At 63.9% G+C, this 17014-nt stretch overlaps 1 protein-coding gene across 1 annotated transcript in view; it reads right to left on the minus strand.

The window, feature by feature from the left end:
* Positions 1–17014, minus strand: part of GRAMD4 (GRAM domain containing 4) — a 70185-nt gene that overhangs the window by 21652 nt on the left and 31519 nt on the right. Inside the window, exons 3-4 of the mRNA XM_039863149.1 lie at positions 13991–14111; positions 1–61 (exon numbers count right to left, since the gene is read on the minus strand). Coding sequence (XP_039719083.1) covers positions 1–61; positions 13991–14111 — 182 coding nt within the window. The remainder of the gene's footprint in view (positions 62–13990; positions 14112–17014) is intronic.

Here is a 17014-nt window from a genome sequence, read left to right on the forward strand (position 1 = left end):
TCCAGCTCCTGCCGCAGCGTCTCCGAGTTGGTTTCCTCGCGCAGCTTCCGCAGCTCCTCCTCTGTGAGGCAGAGGCCGCCAGGTGACCGCTCGGCCCGGCCGCGGGGGGCCGGGGCGCTGCTCCTCGCGGCTCCTCTCCCAGGTGGGGGAGGGCGACCTGGCGAGGCTTTCTGCACTCGCTAAAACGGGCGCAACACACACGCCGAACCGTCTCGCCAACCACGCTGTCGGCCGGACGCCCCCGAGGAAGGGGGACCCACGACATCGGGACACACGCGGACACACACACACGCGACACACACGCTGAGACACACAAGTGGATACATACGCAGACACAGACACGTGGACACGCACGGACACACACAGGGACACACATGGACACACACATGGACACACACACACACGTGCGCACCAGCCGCGGCCCCGGGTGGCACAGCAGGAACTCGGCGCCATGCAGAGGGCCCGGGGACCGCATGGCGGGGGGATGTGTGGGGAGTCGTGCAAAGCCTCACTGAGGCGGCCTGACCTGAGTCCCGGGCTGGGAGAACGCAGAGCAAGGCCGTGGGTGTCTGGGCAAGAGCATGGACGGCAGAAGGAACGGCCGTGCAAAGGCCCCGGGGCAGGAGGGGCCGCGGGCTGGGGGTGTCAGGTGAAACGAGGTGTACGGAGCCCCGGGAGCCAGGAGGAGGCCCAGACACTCACTCCAGGAGTGACAGATGCCGCGTCGGGCGGCTGACATTTTAATTGGAGAATGGGATAAACTGAGCAATAGCCCCCAAAGAGGCCTGTGTTCCCCCATCGGACAAAGGGACTTTGCAGATGCCACGAAGTTAAAGTCTCCTGGATTATCTGGATTACGTAAATTCACGAGAAGAGGCAGGAGGGTCAGAGAGAGGCTGGAGAGGCCACTGCTGGCTCCTAAGGTGGAGGAGGAGGCAGGCGCCAGGGACGCGGGTGCCTGAGGCTGGAGGGGGCCAGGAGCAAACCCTCCCCCTGCCTCCAAAAGGAGCAGGGGCAGTGAGGGCAGGGCGGCCACGCCCACACCATGACAGCCCCGATCAAGGTCGCCGCCTGCCCTTGGGGCTGAGGCTCGTGTACTGGGTGGCAGTGGGCTCCAGGACCGCCCGAGGGCCCTCGAAGCACTGTTTCTGCCAGAAGTCGGCTCTGAGCGTGGCCCGTGGTGACCACATCCAGGTGACAGGTCACAGACCACCCAGGTGACGGGATTACCAGGCTGAGACCTTGCAAATGGAAACCACACAGGAAAAGCCACATTTGCTCCAGTCCTGAATGGCATTCCTGAGACCTAGAAACGTGACCAGTTAATTCACCTCACTTGGGTGAGGACCGGGCCCCGGGTGTGGCAGGACCGGCTGGAGGTCTGACCAGCGGCTGGGGCTGCAGGCAGGCACCCACTGCCCCTCGCTGCCAGTCACAGTGAGACCCTGATGACGATGGCCTGGGTCGGATGGTGAAATGCTCACGGCGATCCAGCAGCTTCTCTTCATGTCCTGTCCTGTCCTGTCCTGGCTACCTCACCAGACCCGGCAACACAGAACCAGGCCCAAGACCATGAAATTCAGGCCAAGGTCACGATAACAGCCCCAGGCTCCAGACACATCCAGCCTACAGAAGTGATTGTGTGTGAACGCCAGGGCACCTTGTCCAGACAGCACACGGGTGGACGAGGAGGGGCTGGAGGTCAGAAGACCCCCCGACCTGCAGTGCCCCGGCCCCACCCCCCCACCTGGAGAGTTCGTGACTTGCTGGATTCTCTCACTAACCAGTGAAATAATATTTAGGTTTGCTGAGTGCTGCTGGAGCGTTTGCTTGGTAAATATTTGGAGTGCTCGGCCCTCCCGCTTGGAACCGCCCGCTGGGGTGGGCCCTGCTCCAAGCATCTGCTCTCGGCTTCCGCCAGTGCCCTGCCGAGGCCCTCGCCTACAAGTCCCGGCGGGAAGCTGTCCTGCCTGGCTCCCGCTGACCGCACCTCGGTCCTGGGGTGAAGCAGCGTGGTCCTGGCACGGCTGTTTCTGTAAGGACGGAGGCCTCCAGCCCTAGTGCCTCCCGAGGCCACAGAGCTGGCTCTGCAAAGGGGCCACACAAAGGGTAGACCGGAAGGGGGGAGGCCCCTGCCTAGGAGCTTGGGGACACTTCCAAGTGAGACTCAGAAGAGGGTGCTGGCCAGGCCGTGCGTGACGGGCGGCCCAGGAGGCAGGTAGGAGCACAGACAGCCCCCGTGCCAGGCTGCGGGAAGCCAGGCCTCAGCCTCCAGCCTCGCTGGAGGAGCTGTGACCCAGTGCGCAGAGCCTGGCTCCTTTACAGCGGAGAGGGCAGGTGCCAGGCACAGCTAAGGGCCTCCGCCCCCCCACCCCCGCACGGGAGCCTTCCGCAAGCACCCCAAGTCCATCCGCTCTGCTCGCCTCAGCTCTGTGCTGGTTCCTGACTGGCCCCCAGCCCTCCTCACATCCTTTGACCTGGCTGCGAGCGGCAGTCGGCCTCCCCCTAAGCCTAAGCCAGAACTTGCCGCTGTCCTGCCTGACACTCGGCCAGGCCCCATAGGGGTTCTGATGACAGGCACCCCCGGCCAGTCCCTCCACCTGCTCTCCCCTCGCCTCTCGGCGCGCCTCTCGCTCTCTCCCCTTACCTCCTCGCCCTCATCAGCAGGGGTCTGCTTTCACAGGCCTCCCGAGGCCTCCTCCTCCGCCAGCCACAGTTCAGCCTTCGGCACGAAGGCCGGGAAAGCTCCCCTCACCTCGGCTCCTGACCCAGATGCCAGATCCCCCGAGGAACCTCCCCTGACACCACCCCCCCGAACCTAACGTGGCCTTTTGTCTCTCTCTCTCGTGGGTTTTGCTCTTTCCTGTTGGGATGTTACGGGTCCTCAGGGTGCCAAGAAAGGGTCCCCAGAGGTGACGCAGGGGCACAGCAAACACGACCCTTGGTGGACACGTCCACCTTCATCCGAGGGTCCCCGACTCAGACCCACACCCCCAGCAGGCCTGCGGGAGGGGCCCATCTGCTCGACCGCCTGTGACGGACCCAGGACCCCGCCTGGCTCAAGGAGAAGCCAGTAGGACACAGTGAACAGACACGAGGCGTCCGGGGACAGCACGTGTGCTCACGTGGCAGCCCAGCAACCAGAGCGGAAGTGCCGACCGCAGGACGCCCACACCAGGGCCCCGTGAACTGGACAGGGAGGACGCTGGTGGCGGGGGAGGGGTCCCAGTGGGAATTCATAATCAGCCCGAGTGTGAGCGGCCGGCACTGCCGCAGCTCAAGGCCACCGGCACCTGAGGGACATCTGCACCGTGCACGGCAGGCGTGCGGACCCCACACTTCAGTCTCATGCGAGGGCTCCTGAGGACTCCAGGGCACTCCGCGTCCCCAGCTGCCACGCCCCGCACACACATCACACCTGCTGTGGGTAGCAGGGGCACTCGGGCGACCAGAGGTCCACAGCCGTGACAGGTGACCAGCCCGGGATCCCCAGCCTCCATGGGACTGCCAGCTGGCCACATGCTAAGGCTGGCTGGGCTCTGAGCCCACCGCTCACAAATGCCACGCACCAGGCTCTGTCGAAGCGGAGACACTGCCATGGTAAATAAAGCCATCACAGCCTGCCCGCAGCAGGCATCAGGTGGCTCCCTGAGAGCACGTCAGGTATGTGAACTGACCCGCTTGTGTGAGCCTGGGAGCTGCTCCCTGCGGGACGCTGGGCCCTTGGGAGGTGGGTGTGTTAGTGATGGGGCCGCTGGGGCCCCTTTTCCAGGACTGGAACCCAGTGACGGCAGGCCAGCCTGGGCCCTGGGGGGCGCAGAAACCTCCAGCCTCCTATGGGCCTGCAGGGACCTGTGGCCTCCTCCCTAGGACCCCTCGGAGCCACCTGGCCCCTGGAGCACCGGGCCTGGCGTACAGCAGGTGCTCAGCTGAGGCTCCGTGGACGACTGACCTCGCGATGACTCTCCAGGCAGACCTGGCCACTCAGCCCTCTGCAGGGGTGACGGCACCCCTCTCCCAAGGCAGAGGTGCCCGCAGTGCCAGCCCTGCGTACCCCTCATGAGGACCAGGCCTGGGCAAATTCCCAAAGAGCCAGGGAGCTTTGCAGCTCACGGGTCTGCTTCACAGGGGGACACAGAGGGCTTCGCACCATCGCGGCCTTGCTCCTGGGAGCCAAGGCCAAGGTGCTCTAGGCAAGGGGCTTTCCCGTTTGCTCCTTGAAACCCCAACACCCACATGCACCCCAGTCGCCTCCGTGGATCTCGTCCCCAGCTGAAGGTCATGGCAGCCCCAGCTGCCTCCCCTCCCACAGGCTTCAGCGCGTCAGCCCCCCCAGCATCCTTAACAGGAAACCACATTTTCCTCACCGCTGGCCGCCCCCTGACCCCCCCCACCCCATGTCGCTAACCTGTGGAAGGTCGACATGCAGCCAGGTTCCACCACGTGGCCGCAGTTAGCCAGGCCGGACCCGGGCCGGATGCGAACACATGTGCACATGCAGATCCCTTCCCAACACCCGTGCAGAGGGCTGCACCTGCTTCTGAGTGTGCAGAGACACGCTCCCAATCTCGGGGGGTTTCAGAGACCAGTGGCCTCCGGCCACCCCAGGAGTCATGTCCTTGTAACCCGGGCCTCTGCACCTTAACCCCTCAGGATGGACCCACTCCCCAGCCCTCCCCGGGCTCTGGCGCTCTGCGGGGCTGAGGCACGCTCCTTCCTGCCCCCCAGACTCCCGAAGCCCAATGCGCCTCACTCCCCAAAGCCCTCTCCCCGGCAAGTGTGGAAATCCGACCGCCCCGTTCCAGCAAAGCCACGAGAAGACTTCCCGCCTTTTCTAAATGCCTCCTTTGCTGGTAGTACAAAGACAACTCAATAAATAAAACCAGCCAGTATCTGTGACCGTTTCTCTCCCGGCCCACACGACTCGCCCTGCGCCCGAAATACAGGGTAGAGCCCGTGGCGGTGGATGTTACAGGCCTGCTCCCTCCCGGCGGTGACACAATTAGGTCAGCTGCAGCGCGTGGAGCACAGCCATCGCTCCGCACAGGACGGAGGCGCGACCAATCCCCGCCATCAATTCCTCCTCTCAGAGAAAAGAAACAGAAGCCAATTTCCTGCTGAGTGGAGAGTGCTGAGCTGGTCCATCAAAAGGCGGCCGCGTCTCGCCCAGCCCCCCACCGGGCCCCACGTCCTGGGAGCTGTCAAGGCCCGTGGCAGCCGGCCGCAGACCTCCGGGCTCTGCTCAGGCCTTTAAGGCAGTGACACGGCCTTCTTTCTGCACAGCCCTGGGACACCTGGTCTCAGCACGGGACCGCCTGGGTCCCGAGATGCTTGCAGATGCCACCATGGCAGGCCAGGCAGAGCTGCGCCCACCGCAGCCCCGCCTCGCCACGGACGGCCCGCCTGGGCCACAGGCACCCTCTGCTCCACTGGGAGGGTCTCCTGCTGGAGTGGGGGGGCTGTGATGCCACACACAGGGCTAGGTGATAAAGCCCCTCGAAAACCCCCGTATTCACTTCTCATTGCTGCTGTTAAAAATGACCACAAACGTAGTGGCTTAAATCAACACGCGTCCTCAGAGGACAGAGCCTGCGCCGGGGCCGCAGTCCAGGCGGGCAGGGCCGGCTCCTTCTGGAGGGTCCAGGGGAGAAGGTCGCCTGGCCCGACCCAGCGTTAGAGGCACCGGCGTTCCTTGCCTGGTGACCGCCAGCCAGCAATAACGTCACTCCGACCTCTGACCCCGTCGTCACATCTTCTCTTGACTGTGACCCTCCCTCTCCCTCTCCCAGGGGTCCCTGCGATGGCAATGGGCCCCCCAGACAAGCCGGGATAATCAGCCCACCTCGGATCCTTCGCTTAATCATTTCTACCAAGTCCCTTTTGCTAGGTAAGGTGACATGTTCACAAGTTCTGGTGATTAGGACATGGATACTTTGGGGGAGGGCGAAATTCTGCCCACGACTTTCCCGAGATGAAATTCTAGGTCCTGGGAATCCCTGGACGGAGGGACAATGTCCTCCTTCCGCCTCGCTCGGGAACCTGCAGGTCACGAGACAAAGAAGGGCCGTCCTCTAGCGGGTCAAATGGCCCTTAAGCCCCCTGCTCCCCACGTCCAGCTGAGGCAGGACTCTCCCAAGGCCCCGGGGATGCCTTGCGGACGGTACCGTGACCGAGAGCCCTCACCGGCTTCAACTCACAGTGAGAAGGACCCACAGAGAGGACGCTGCCATGAGCCTGTGGCCCCACAGGCCACGGCCACCCCGACTCAGAGGCAGATGGGCAGACGCCTCAGCCCACCGCACACCAGGCAGCGCAGGCCACACGCGCCCCCCCTGCCGCCCCCACCAGCCTGCAGGAGAGTCTCTGGGAGGAAGGAACTCAGCTTCGAGGCTATTTTTAAACCCGTAAAAGTAGAACTCCTCAAGCTGGAGTCCTCTTGGCACAGAATTCAACAGGCCCAGCCACAGCCCAAAATAAAAATCGAGTGATAACGCTTAAATAACACTCCTTCCCACCGGCCAGGAGGCGAAGCGGGGACCCCTCAAAGCTCTGTGCCCGCCCGCGGGCCAGGGGGGCGGCCGCTCACCTGGAGGCCCCGGCTCTGCTCCCTCCTCCCACAACTCTCCTGTCCGGTCCCTCTCACCGGATTTGCCCCTCCCACCCTGTCCGAGGACCTTTCCAGAAGGCCCGGCCACACCCTCCTCGAGGTGACCTGACAGACATCAGGTCCAGAGCCAGGCACACACCTCCACACGCCCACTGCTGCGACTCTCTGCCCCGCCCTCCGCTGGGGAGAAACAGTTCGTTGCAGGAAATGACTCACTTCCATTGTAAACTTTCGATCTTTCCCCTGACATCTGCTCACTGCTCTGCCATTTGCTGCTGTACGCACGCAGGTCGCAGGTCACGGAACGTCGCGGCCGCGCTGAGCGAGGGACGGGTCCTCGGGGGCGGCCGTTTTAAGCATTTGCACTCGAACGGGATAGGCTGCTGCCGAGACGCTGGCGAGTGCTGCGTTTGGGGCAGGTTTTAGGGAGCTGATGGGGGGTGGGAATAAGCAGTGTGTTACAATTTGTCCCACCTCGAACAGTAAGAGGGTCCCAGCGGCGCTTCGCCCTGAGGCACCGAGGCGGCCTGTCAGCAGAGACACCTGCTGCATCTCACCTCCCGAGGGCGGGGCTCTGGGCCCCGGGCCCGGCACAGAACCAGGAGCCACGTGCACCCGGCCCCCGGCCCCGCGCCCCTCCCTGCTCGGCCAAGCACTCAGGGCCGGGCCCTCTCCCTCAGCAACGGGCGGACTGCCAAGTTCCTGCTCCCTGCTCAGCACTGGGCTGGGGACAGCCAGAGACCCTGCCCCCACGTGAGACCAGGCCCTGAGTTGCTGAGTGGGTGAGCCCGCCGGGAAGCAGAGGTGACGCACATGAAAGATGCACTTAGGTACCAAACACCAGAGTGGACGGGAGCAAGGAAGGGTACGGCTGGGGAACTGGAGCTCTGGGAGGTGCTGGGTGGGGCCTGGAAGGGTGTGCCTGGTGCAGGCGACAAGCCTCATTCGTCCCCCCCTGTCCCCCCCTTAAGCATCTCACTACCCGCCACTGACCCCCACCCATCCCTCCTCCACCCCACTCCACCCACCTACTTGTCCATCCCCCACCCACCCACCCCCCCCAACTACTCGCATCTATTCCCACCTACCCACACCCCCACACGCACACTGAGCAAAGCTGTGGGAATTTGCACACGAGGCAGCGGGTCCCCCCGCCCCCTTTCTGAGGAGTCCAGCTTGGTGCAGGAGACAAAAGGCAAAGATGGGTCCCTTATGGAGCTGGCACGTCAGGACACTCCCCACGTGCCACTAGACAGCCTGTCCCTGCCCGCCCAGCCTCGTCCACGCACGCGAGGGTTTCGGCAGGATGGGACCGCCCCAGGGGGTGGCAGGGGCTGGGGAGAAGGCACGCTGGCCTGGCAGCCGCTCTGCCCACTGCACACGGAGCTCAGGGGAGCCGCCCGGAAGTGGGGCTCTCACGGCCTTTCTCATTCCCGGGGAGTTCGTGAGGTGTTCCCGGGGCCGGGACGCAGAGCAGCCACCAGAGGCCACAGAGCTCACCATGGGTCCTGGGTTAGCACTCCCCATGGGACTCGACTGCACCATCTTCCAAAGCACCCGTCACGCGATAAAGCTGGACCCGAGACAGGGAGCCATGGAGACAGCACCAACTGGCAGGCGTGCCCAAGCTTCCCCTCTGACTTCACCCCTCACCCCTCACTCCCGGAGCTCCGGGCCCCCGGGAGCAGCAGAGAGGAGACCTGCCATGGGCGGGACCCCCAAGTGAGAGCCACAGGGGCAGGGCAGGGCGGGCGCTTGGCCGGCTGCTGAGCTGAGGCTGCCCGGTGGGGTCAGCGGGCCTCTGTGCCCCAACGTCTGTCCTGGACAACGAGGGGCCGGCACCGAACATACACGATGAATAATGAAAGAGCAGGTTCTCGCCGGGCACGGAGAGTGATCTAGAAAAGTGAAATTCAAGCCAGCCCGGTGGGTCAGACAAGTAATTTTCTTGGGGGCCGATTTCACGTTTTTCCCAGGTGAATTCTATAGGACACGGACATCCAGTCTCATCTGTCGTCCGTCTTTGCCTCTGCTTATCGGATCTGTCTGCTCCCTTCCTGTCTGGGCCACCCATCCGCCACCCTCGCAAAAGGGCAGAAAGCGTTTAATGAGCTGCAGGGCAGGACTGTCTGACCCAGCCTGGGCACGGAGAGCTCATGCTCCGAGCTCCGTCTTGCCAGACAAACAGGAGGAGCAGAGTCAAAATAAATAAATAAATAAATAAGCGAGACCGCCCCTCACAGAGGGACGTCTGCGGGCTCAGGTCTCCAGGCACGTGACCAACCCCACACCCGACCCCGTCCCCAGCAGGCCTCGAGGGGCTGCCTCGCCTCCCTGGACACCTCCCGCCGCGGGCGGCTCCCAAGGCCCTTCTGTCCTCAGAAGACTCGGCTGGCGAGCACAGTCTCCCTTACCCGAATCGCCCATACTGGCCCAGAACCGGCCCCGCTCCAGGGCCTTCTAAGTCTAGACACCCAGGAGGCCCTTCCCGGCACGTGTCTGACACCGGGCAGTGTCGGTGGCTCAGAGGTGATGGCGTCCCTGCTCTCGAGGGCTGACGACCCCAGGGTGTGGCACCCCAGGAATGCACCCTGCAGCCCGTCCTGGGAGCACTCCACAGGCCCTCGCATCAACGTGGGGAGAAGAAACAGCTCGGCAACCAGAACCCGCCCACAGGTAAGGGAGCCTCGGGCTCAGGCTGGCAACCAGGACGCTCCAAGATCCACTCCCGAGCAGAGCCTGCGTGTGTCGCTCACGAGGCTGGAGGACCCGTGGCCCAGGGCCTGCACCAGCAGGCGAGCAACAGATGCTCGCTCCCGCTCAGTGCGTGGACAGAGGCAGCAGCGACTGCACCTCAGGCCACCGAACCGACCGACGCTGTTAATTTATTCATGGGCTCCTTTAACAACGCTCGGGCCCCGCCTCCAGCCGCCGCCAGGGCACATCTCGATCCACGTTCTGCATCCTGACATTTTCTCGCAGGAGCATTTGTTCTCTGCAGTATTTATTTAACGACCGGAGACGTCCCCATGCACTCGGCTGGTCCCTCTTCCCTGTGAAGAGCAGCAGTCTGCTTTCCGACAGAAAGAACGACAGACGATCGAAAGGAACTTCGACGTGAACGCTGAGGCACTCTGTGGACGGGGCGGCCAGGGCCCTCGCAGCCGGCCGCTCGCCGTGGCTGAGTCGGGGACCGGAAGCCTGGGTCCCCGCTCCGGGCCAGCGTGCCTTCCCCACCCACGTCAGACCGGCACACGGACGCAGGCCTAGTGGCGGCCGGAACATCTCCATGGGTCTCGAGACTGCCTCACGTCGTGTCTTATGTTCCATCCTCCTCCAGATGCCGAGATGGGTGTGGAGGGAGGGACAGGCTTCCCTGTGCACGGTCCAGCTCCGACCAGGCTCTGCCACAATTCCCTCTACACACTCAGCTTCCACTGCACCCTGGGCATCAGGCCAGACGCTCAGGGCACAGGACCCGCAGCCATGCGGCAGGTCCGGGGGGGACCAGTGACGGTGCCGACCACGCGGCAGGCCTGGAGGGACCCGCGGCCACGCGACAGGACACAGGTGACGATGTAATCATCGTGGTCGGGGGCAGGGGTTCTCCAGGCCACATCTGCACGGCAGATGCACCGGGAACACGGAACAGGGAGCACCCCTAAGGACCACCCCTAAGGACCACTTTGGAGCAGCCTCCAGGACACGACGGAAGTGTGAGGAACGTAAGAATGAGCTAACGTTTATCTGAGGTGAGAGACTTAAGAAGAAATGCACATATCTGCTTCTATAAAAGTCAACAGAAGGATAAACTGTGAAAGGTAATCGGTCTCCACGGGGGAAGAGAGGGCACAGGCACACGAGAGAAGCCAGTTTCTCTGAATATACCTGGACTCTGGAAGCACAAACAGGTACAGATAACTACAAAAATACACTTAATTTTCAAAAGAACTCTCTATAACACGCACAATGGGACAAAATGTCGTCACGTACCTCCTACACGAGGCGCCAAGGACACAGCACCACACCTGTCAAACTCTTGGCCTGATTCTCATCAGAGAAACCCAAACCGAGGGACATCCTACAAAATAACCGACCTGCTCTCGTCGGGGGAGAGAGAGGCCGAACTCCTGCTCCAGGCACGACACCCGAATGTTACGCGTCACTCAGGACTCCCTTTCGCCATGCACGACGTCACCAGCATGAAAAGAGAAGTTACCACAGGATCTTAGATTAGACGATAACATCACATAGATGTCAGTTTTCTGATTCGGACGACATACCGTGTTTAGACAAGAGAATGTGTTCGCTTTATTTCGTAATACACAGAAGTTGATAGAGCCCGAGGGATGTCGCGTCTGCAGATGACCTTCAAACTGTACAGAAAATAAAATGCACAGACAGAAGGAAGGATGGTGGGTAGATGGATGGATGGATGGGACAGAAAGAGACGAATGGGGTAAAATGTTAACCTCTGGGAAGAATCCGGCTGACAAGTACACACGAATTCTGTGCGCATTGTTATGACTCCTGTAAGTCTGAAATTGCATCAAGCAGAAGCTTGAAAGAGAAAACATCAATCTCTAAACATCTAAGGCAAAAAGAAACGAGAATCCGCCTGTCTCGGGTTGATGGCACAGCCACAGAAAGGGGACGGACTCTTCGGCGACTTTGAAGTCACATAACCGCGCCCCCCTGGGGGGTCCCGCCTGGGCGACAGAGAACGGGAAACACACAGCCAGGGCACGTCGGCGCTGCCCGCTGAGGCGGCGGGCGGGTCCCTGCGGGGTGAAGCAGACGCGTGGCTGCTGGTGTCGCTCGCCGAGCAGCAGCTCCCCCAGCGTGAGAGCGACTCGGCGAAGTCGGGCGGGGTTCAGCGACGTCCTCGCGGACGGAGCAGGGACTCGAGGAGACGTGTGCCCAGCCGTGCTCACGGCGGCACGTTCCCCACCACCGAACGGGGCAGCGGCCCGGCGTCCACGGCAGGACGAACGGACAAAGCCAGGGCGGTCCACGCATGCAGCGGGGCGGTGTGCGGCCCTGGAGGAAGTTCTGTCGTGCGTGGCAACGTGGCTGCGCCGTGAGCACCTTGTGCTGAATAGGACGAGCCAGACACGGAGGGGCGGACGCTGGGCGACCCCACCCACCTGAGGCTCTCAGAGCCATCGACAGAGCGACGGCCGGGGCGGGGGGTGCGGGGGGGGGCACCCATGGAGACGGAGAGACGGTGGGTGCCGGGGGAACACAGCCTCGGTTTTACAAGATGAGTTCTGGAGACGGCGGTGGTGACGGCCGCACAACTTTACGAATGTTCTCAAAGCCGCTGCACCACACACGTAAAAACGGTCAAGACAGTAAATTTCACGTATGTGTGTATTTTACCACTATTTAAAAAAAAAACCACGGTCCTGGATGCGGATTTGAATTATCTGGACGACTCGTGACGCCCTTGCCCTGCGCCCGGGGCCCGGCCCCCACCGCGAGGACGCTGGACTCCACGTCCCGCCACAGGGGCCAGGAGGGACAGAGGTGGGCACAGTGCTGAGGAGGGACCTGCCGCCATCGCCATCGGACGCTCCGCGTAATCAGAAGAGAACAAGCTGAAGTCTCCACCCTCCGCGCCACGAGCAGCCCAGGAGTGTGACGAGACGCTCCTGGGTCGAACGCAAGGTCGGCCGCGGACGCCCCAACGCCGCGCTGGGCCAGGAGCCCCTATCGGCACAGAGCCAGTCGGCCCCGGACGGGTATCCCTGAGGGCCCCGGCCGCCCGCATGCCCATCTCCCTGGTGGACGCCTGCGCCCCTCCAGCCCCTGCTTAGTGACCCCTTCTCCGGGAGACCTCCTGCTCCCCCTCCCGGCCGGGGTCGCTTGTCAGATGCTTTCACTGACAGCACTTGGCTCTGCGGCTTCATCAAGCCTCGTGACACTGCCAACATTCAGCTGCCTGATCCACAAAAGCCTGTGTCACAAAGCTCCGTCTGCTGATCTGATGCCTCAAAGCAGAATCCGTCCAACTCTGCTGCTCGGGGCCCTGGTCAGCACTGGCCGAGGATCCCGCGGGACGGCCTAAACCTAACCCTGCAGAGCTCAGCACGAGCCAAGGTCACAGGCGTGGGTCACCAGGACCTAACGAGGCCCTGCCTCCCGGGTCACAACCTCGGTGACAACCTTGGACTCATGGGGGACCGAGGCGCTCCACAGGGCCATCCTCAGAACCACTGGCTCGGGCTCCACAGAGGGGACGCGTGCACACACGCATGCACACATGTCACTGAGGGCGGTGACGACCAGGAGGAGGGGTTCTGAGGGGGGACGGGGCCGTAGAAATGCAGGGACAACCACGTCACTCACGCCCCAGGCTTCCTGCCATGGCTCTGACGCCGCCTCCGCCTGCAGGCCAGGGGCCCCGCGGGGCTGCAGAACTGGGGTCCCCGTGGGGAGAGCCGAGACCACACGTAGCGTGCGGACGAGAAAGACGCAGGAGGGACAGAGAGGGAGATGACCCAGGTGACAGGCCAGGCCAGGCACAACACCCCAGGGAGGCGACCCGCCCGCAGCCCCTCCTCCCGAGCGCTCTGCGGCTGAGACGTGACTGGCTCTGGGCGCACAGGGGCCAAGCAGCTTCTTTCCCTGTGTTTTCTCCCCAATAATGTCGCTCACACCCCAGGATGAGCTGTGAAATGCACAGTCCTCACGCGGCGGGGCCACGAGCTGGGCATCGGGGCGGGGCTGCGGGTTTGGGGCGTCACCTAACAGTGGGGCCACTGTATCGACTTGGCCCTCCATGCCTCGGTGTCCTCGCCTGTGAAGCGGAGGGGCGCTGAGCGCCTCGGAGGCGGAGTGAGATCACGTCGGGAAGGCACCCGGCCGGAGGCTCCCCCGGAACGGCCTCCACCGTCACCAGCACCCCGAACCCCCGGCAGCAGGAAGGTTCGGTTAAGCAGCACAGACAACCCAGCCCGGATACCAGCGCGTGCGGCCGACAGACAGACACCCCGACTGTCCCCCGACTCGACGCGTAAACGGAGCAGAATGAACACGAAACCCCGGCTCCCTCGAGGAGCTCTGACGAGCCCTGCGTTCACTGTCGGAAAACACCACGAAAACCATCAGATTTCCCAGGGAGTGCGAGCCCTTCCCTGTGACACCCTCCACTGCCCCCCGAGAGGGACGACGCCCCCACGGCACAGACCGGGGCTGGGCTCAGTGGGGCAGCAGAGGGACAGTCGGACGCAGCAGGCAAAAGGCCGTGTGGGGACGCGCACACGGGGCCACATCTGTCCCCACCACGAGTCCGGGGACAGCTGTCCGGCCGGCTTCACCTCTGCAAGATGAGGGTCCCCTGCCCCGCCCACCCCCACCCCACCCACCCCCGGCACTCACGCAGGAAGTGTTTCTCCAGCAAGGCGATCTCCAGGTGGCCTTTGATCTCGTTTAATCGATCGAACTCTGTCCGGTTAAGGTCCTGGACGCCCGCGGCCATGATGAGCGTACCCGGGCCGGCCTGGAAGGAAAACCCAAGTGCTCAGAGCAGTGGCCTCCAAGCACCCTGCGTCCACATCGCAGGCCCCCGCGGGCCCCCGAGGACCCCTCATCTGGCAGGGCTGGGCCTGGAGCCCCCTCGCCCCCGGCCAGACCCCTGGAGACGAGGCAGGAGCAGGCTCTGCCTTAAACCCGTGACAGTTCACCCGGCTTCGCCAGCCGGTGGAGGGGGCATCTCAGACAGCACCGGCGGGGCCAGGAATAAAGATGGTTGAAATCAGAAGTGTGACACCAGCCTCTTGGTGGTCACAGCGCTGCCCTCAGGCCACAAAGGGAGGATGGCGCTGAGACCCACGCTGGCCAGCGTGCGCCCTCCCAGGAGCTGGAGCGACAGGACCCCGGGGAAGTGGGGGGCCGAGCGCCCAGCCGGCTGCATGAAGGAGAGCTCAATGCTCCCCGAAGTGAGTGAACACCAAACAGAGGCCTGGCCTGTGTCAGAGATGGCTACTGAAAATCCCAATGGGCCCAGGGCAGCCTCTGGTCACAGGCGACCACTGCCCACCCAGGGGCCTGGCACAGGCAGCCACTGGGCATCCTGCTGACCGGAGCAGCCAGGCCTGCCTGGGCACACTGAGAGCCGCCGGGCTCCCAGCGGACACTCCTGTGTCCCTCCATAACCGCAATCTGCCACCGACCTGGCGGGGAGCGGTCTCACGCGCCCTGCCGTGCGACAGGGGACCCGGCTCCACAGTCTTGGTGCCCGTGAACCCCCACGGCCCCCCTCCAGCCGGGTTGTGGGGCACGTGGCCTGGACAGGGTCCACCCCCGGTGACCACTCCATACATAAGTCGCCTGCTCAGAGGCCACAGTCCTGGAAGGAAGAGCTGACACCAGGGTAAGACCCTCCCCTGTGGCTGCCCTGAGCCGCACTTGAGCTCTCAGCCTTTCAGCCGCCGTCTCCTGGGGCCTGAGTTCCCAGCGGGCAGGGCCAGGCCATGTTTACCTGCTGCCCCCTCAGGCCTGGTGGGGAGCACAGGGAAACTAGGGGAAGCAGCGGAACTCTGCCTGCCCTGCCCCAGGGGAGATGGCACAAGCTCGTCTGCAAACATCTGTCCCTCCCCTGCCCATGATGGCCGAGGGGCTGGCCCAGAAAGGCCACTCTGCACTGATTCAGAGGCAGATCACTCAACTGCGTTCCGTCCAGCCAGCTCCACAGCAGAAGCAAGGCCACGCCCCGGCTTGCTCAGCCGAGTCCGAACACAGTGCCCGTGTCTTCAGAGGGCTGTGACTCGTGTCCATCTCGGGCCACTGCAGTTAAGTTCACCTAGAACTCGCTCAGAGCTTCAGGAACCCTCCGGGGGCCCCTGGCCCCACTGCTGGGAGCCCACTGGACGCCAGGGGCAGTGAGGACCACTCGGGGGAGCTGGCCGGCTCACAGGGGCCACTGACAGGGGTGGCAAGGCCGAGGGGTGCTCTGAAATCCTGGCATGGGAACCCCTCCACGAGCCCCTTGTTCCCCCAGCTGATGCCTTCTTAGACTCGCCAGGAGCAGTGCTGAGCTGGCGGCCAGGGCCTGGGCGTGTGAGCCCACCGAGGCAGCACTGTGGCCGCCACACGACCAGGGAGGTGGCCCACGCCTCTCTTCCAGCTTCCCTGGCACCGCGTCCTCAGCTCACCCCCCGCTTCCATCTCCCGCCCCGGAGGTGTCTGCCCCTCCGCCTCCCTGACCACGGGTCACTCCCGACGGTTCCCTCAATGCTAGGACTCTGGTCCTCTCTTCCTGGCCAGCTCCCCTCACTGGCCTGTCACTGACCACTCAGACGACCCTGGCCTCAGGCTCCATCTTTATCTTCAGCGGCCCTCCCCACCGTGGCCACACTCTGGGCCTGGACATCACCCTCTCCCTGCACACCTGCCTCCTAGGCCCCTTGGGCCTGTTGGCCAGCCCAGGACCCCTCTACTGCCCCCCAGGGCTGGGGAGCAGGGGACTAAGTGTTTAACGGGGACAGAGTGTCAGCCTGGGGAGCTGAGAAAGTCCTGGATGGACAATGGTGACGGTCGCACGACAATGTAAACGTACTTAATGCCACTGAACTGTGCACTTAAAAATGGCAGAAATGGGAAATGTCACGGTCTGTATCGTTTACCACGATAGAAAAAGGGAACAAAACGATGAAGCCCTGATGCACGCGGGGGGGACCGACCGCACCTGTGCGGGGGGGGTTCGCCCACAGGAGGGCGGCCTGGTACCAGGCAGATGACAGACACTGCGGGCCCAGCAGCCCCCCGGGGGCGACACAGGCCACGTGGCACGCGGCTCAGGGGACTGACGGACGCCGGGAACCGGGCGCGCTGAGCGCCCCCATGGGGAGAGGCTGCCCAGAGTGAGGGCACATCCCACGGTGGGACCCTGTGCCCAGCCACCCACCCCGGAGGAACGAGCCCCACGAACGTCAGGAGGAAGTGCCGGGCCTGGCCACGCAGCCCGGGCTCCGTCCCCAGCCCGACCCGGACAGGGGCTGCCGGCCCTCAGGACAGACCCCGGCGGGAGGGGCTGCTGGCCCGCGTCGCCAGCCCACGGCGAGGGACGCCCCGACGCCACGCCCGCAGACCCACCGCCCACGCTTGCGATGGCCGTGCGCCGGGTCGCATCTGGTCTCCACGGAGACCACTGCTAGGGCGAGGAGGAGCCGCTGGCCCCGGCTGGACATGGCAGTCCCGCGGCGCCTCGCTGAGGAACCCCATCACACTCTCCCCCCGCCCCCCGCACACACACGCTGAGCTCGGAACCACGCGTGGCGGTTCTCGCTCCCAAGAGGCCCATCCTCACTCAGCCCGGAGACCCTCATCGGAGAATCACGGCCCCCGGCCCCCGCCTGCTTTCTGTGCGGCTCTGTGACGTGACCTGCACTAGGACACACAGCA

This window comes from Pteropus medius, unplaced genomic scaffold (assembly GCF_902729225.1).
Source record: "Pteropus medius unplaced genomic scaffold, Ma_sr-lr_union100, whole genome shotgun sequence".
Lineage (NCBI taxonomy): Eukaryota > Metazoa > Chordata > Mammalia > Chiroptera > Pteropodidae > Pteropus > Pteropus medius.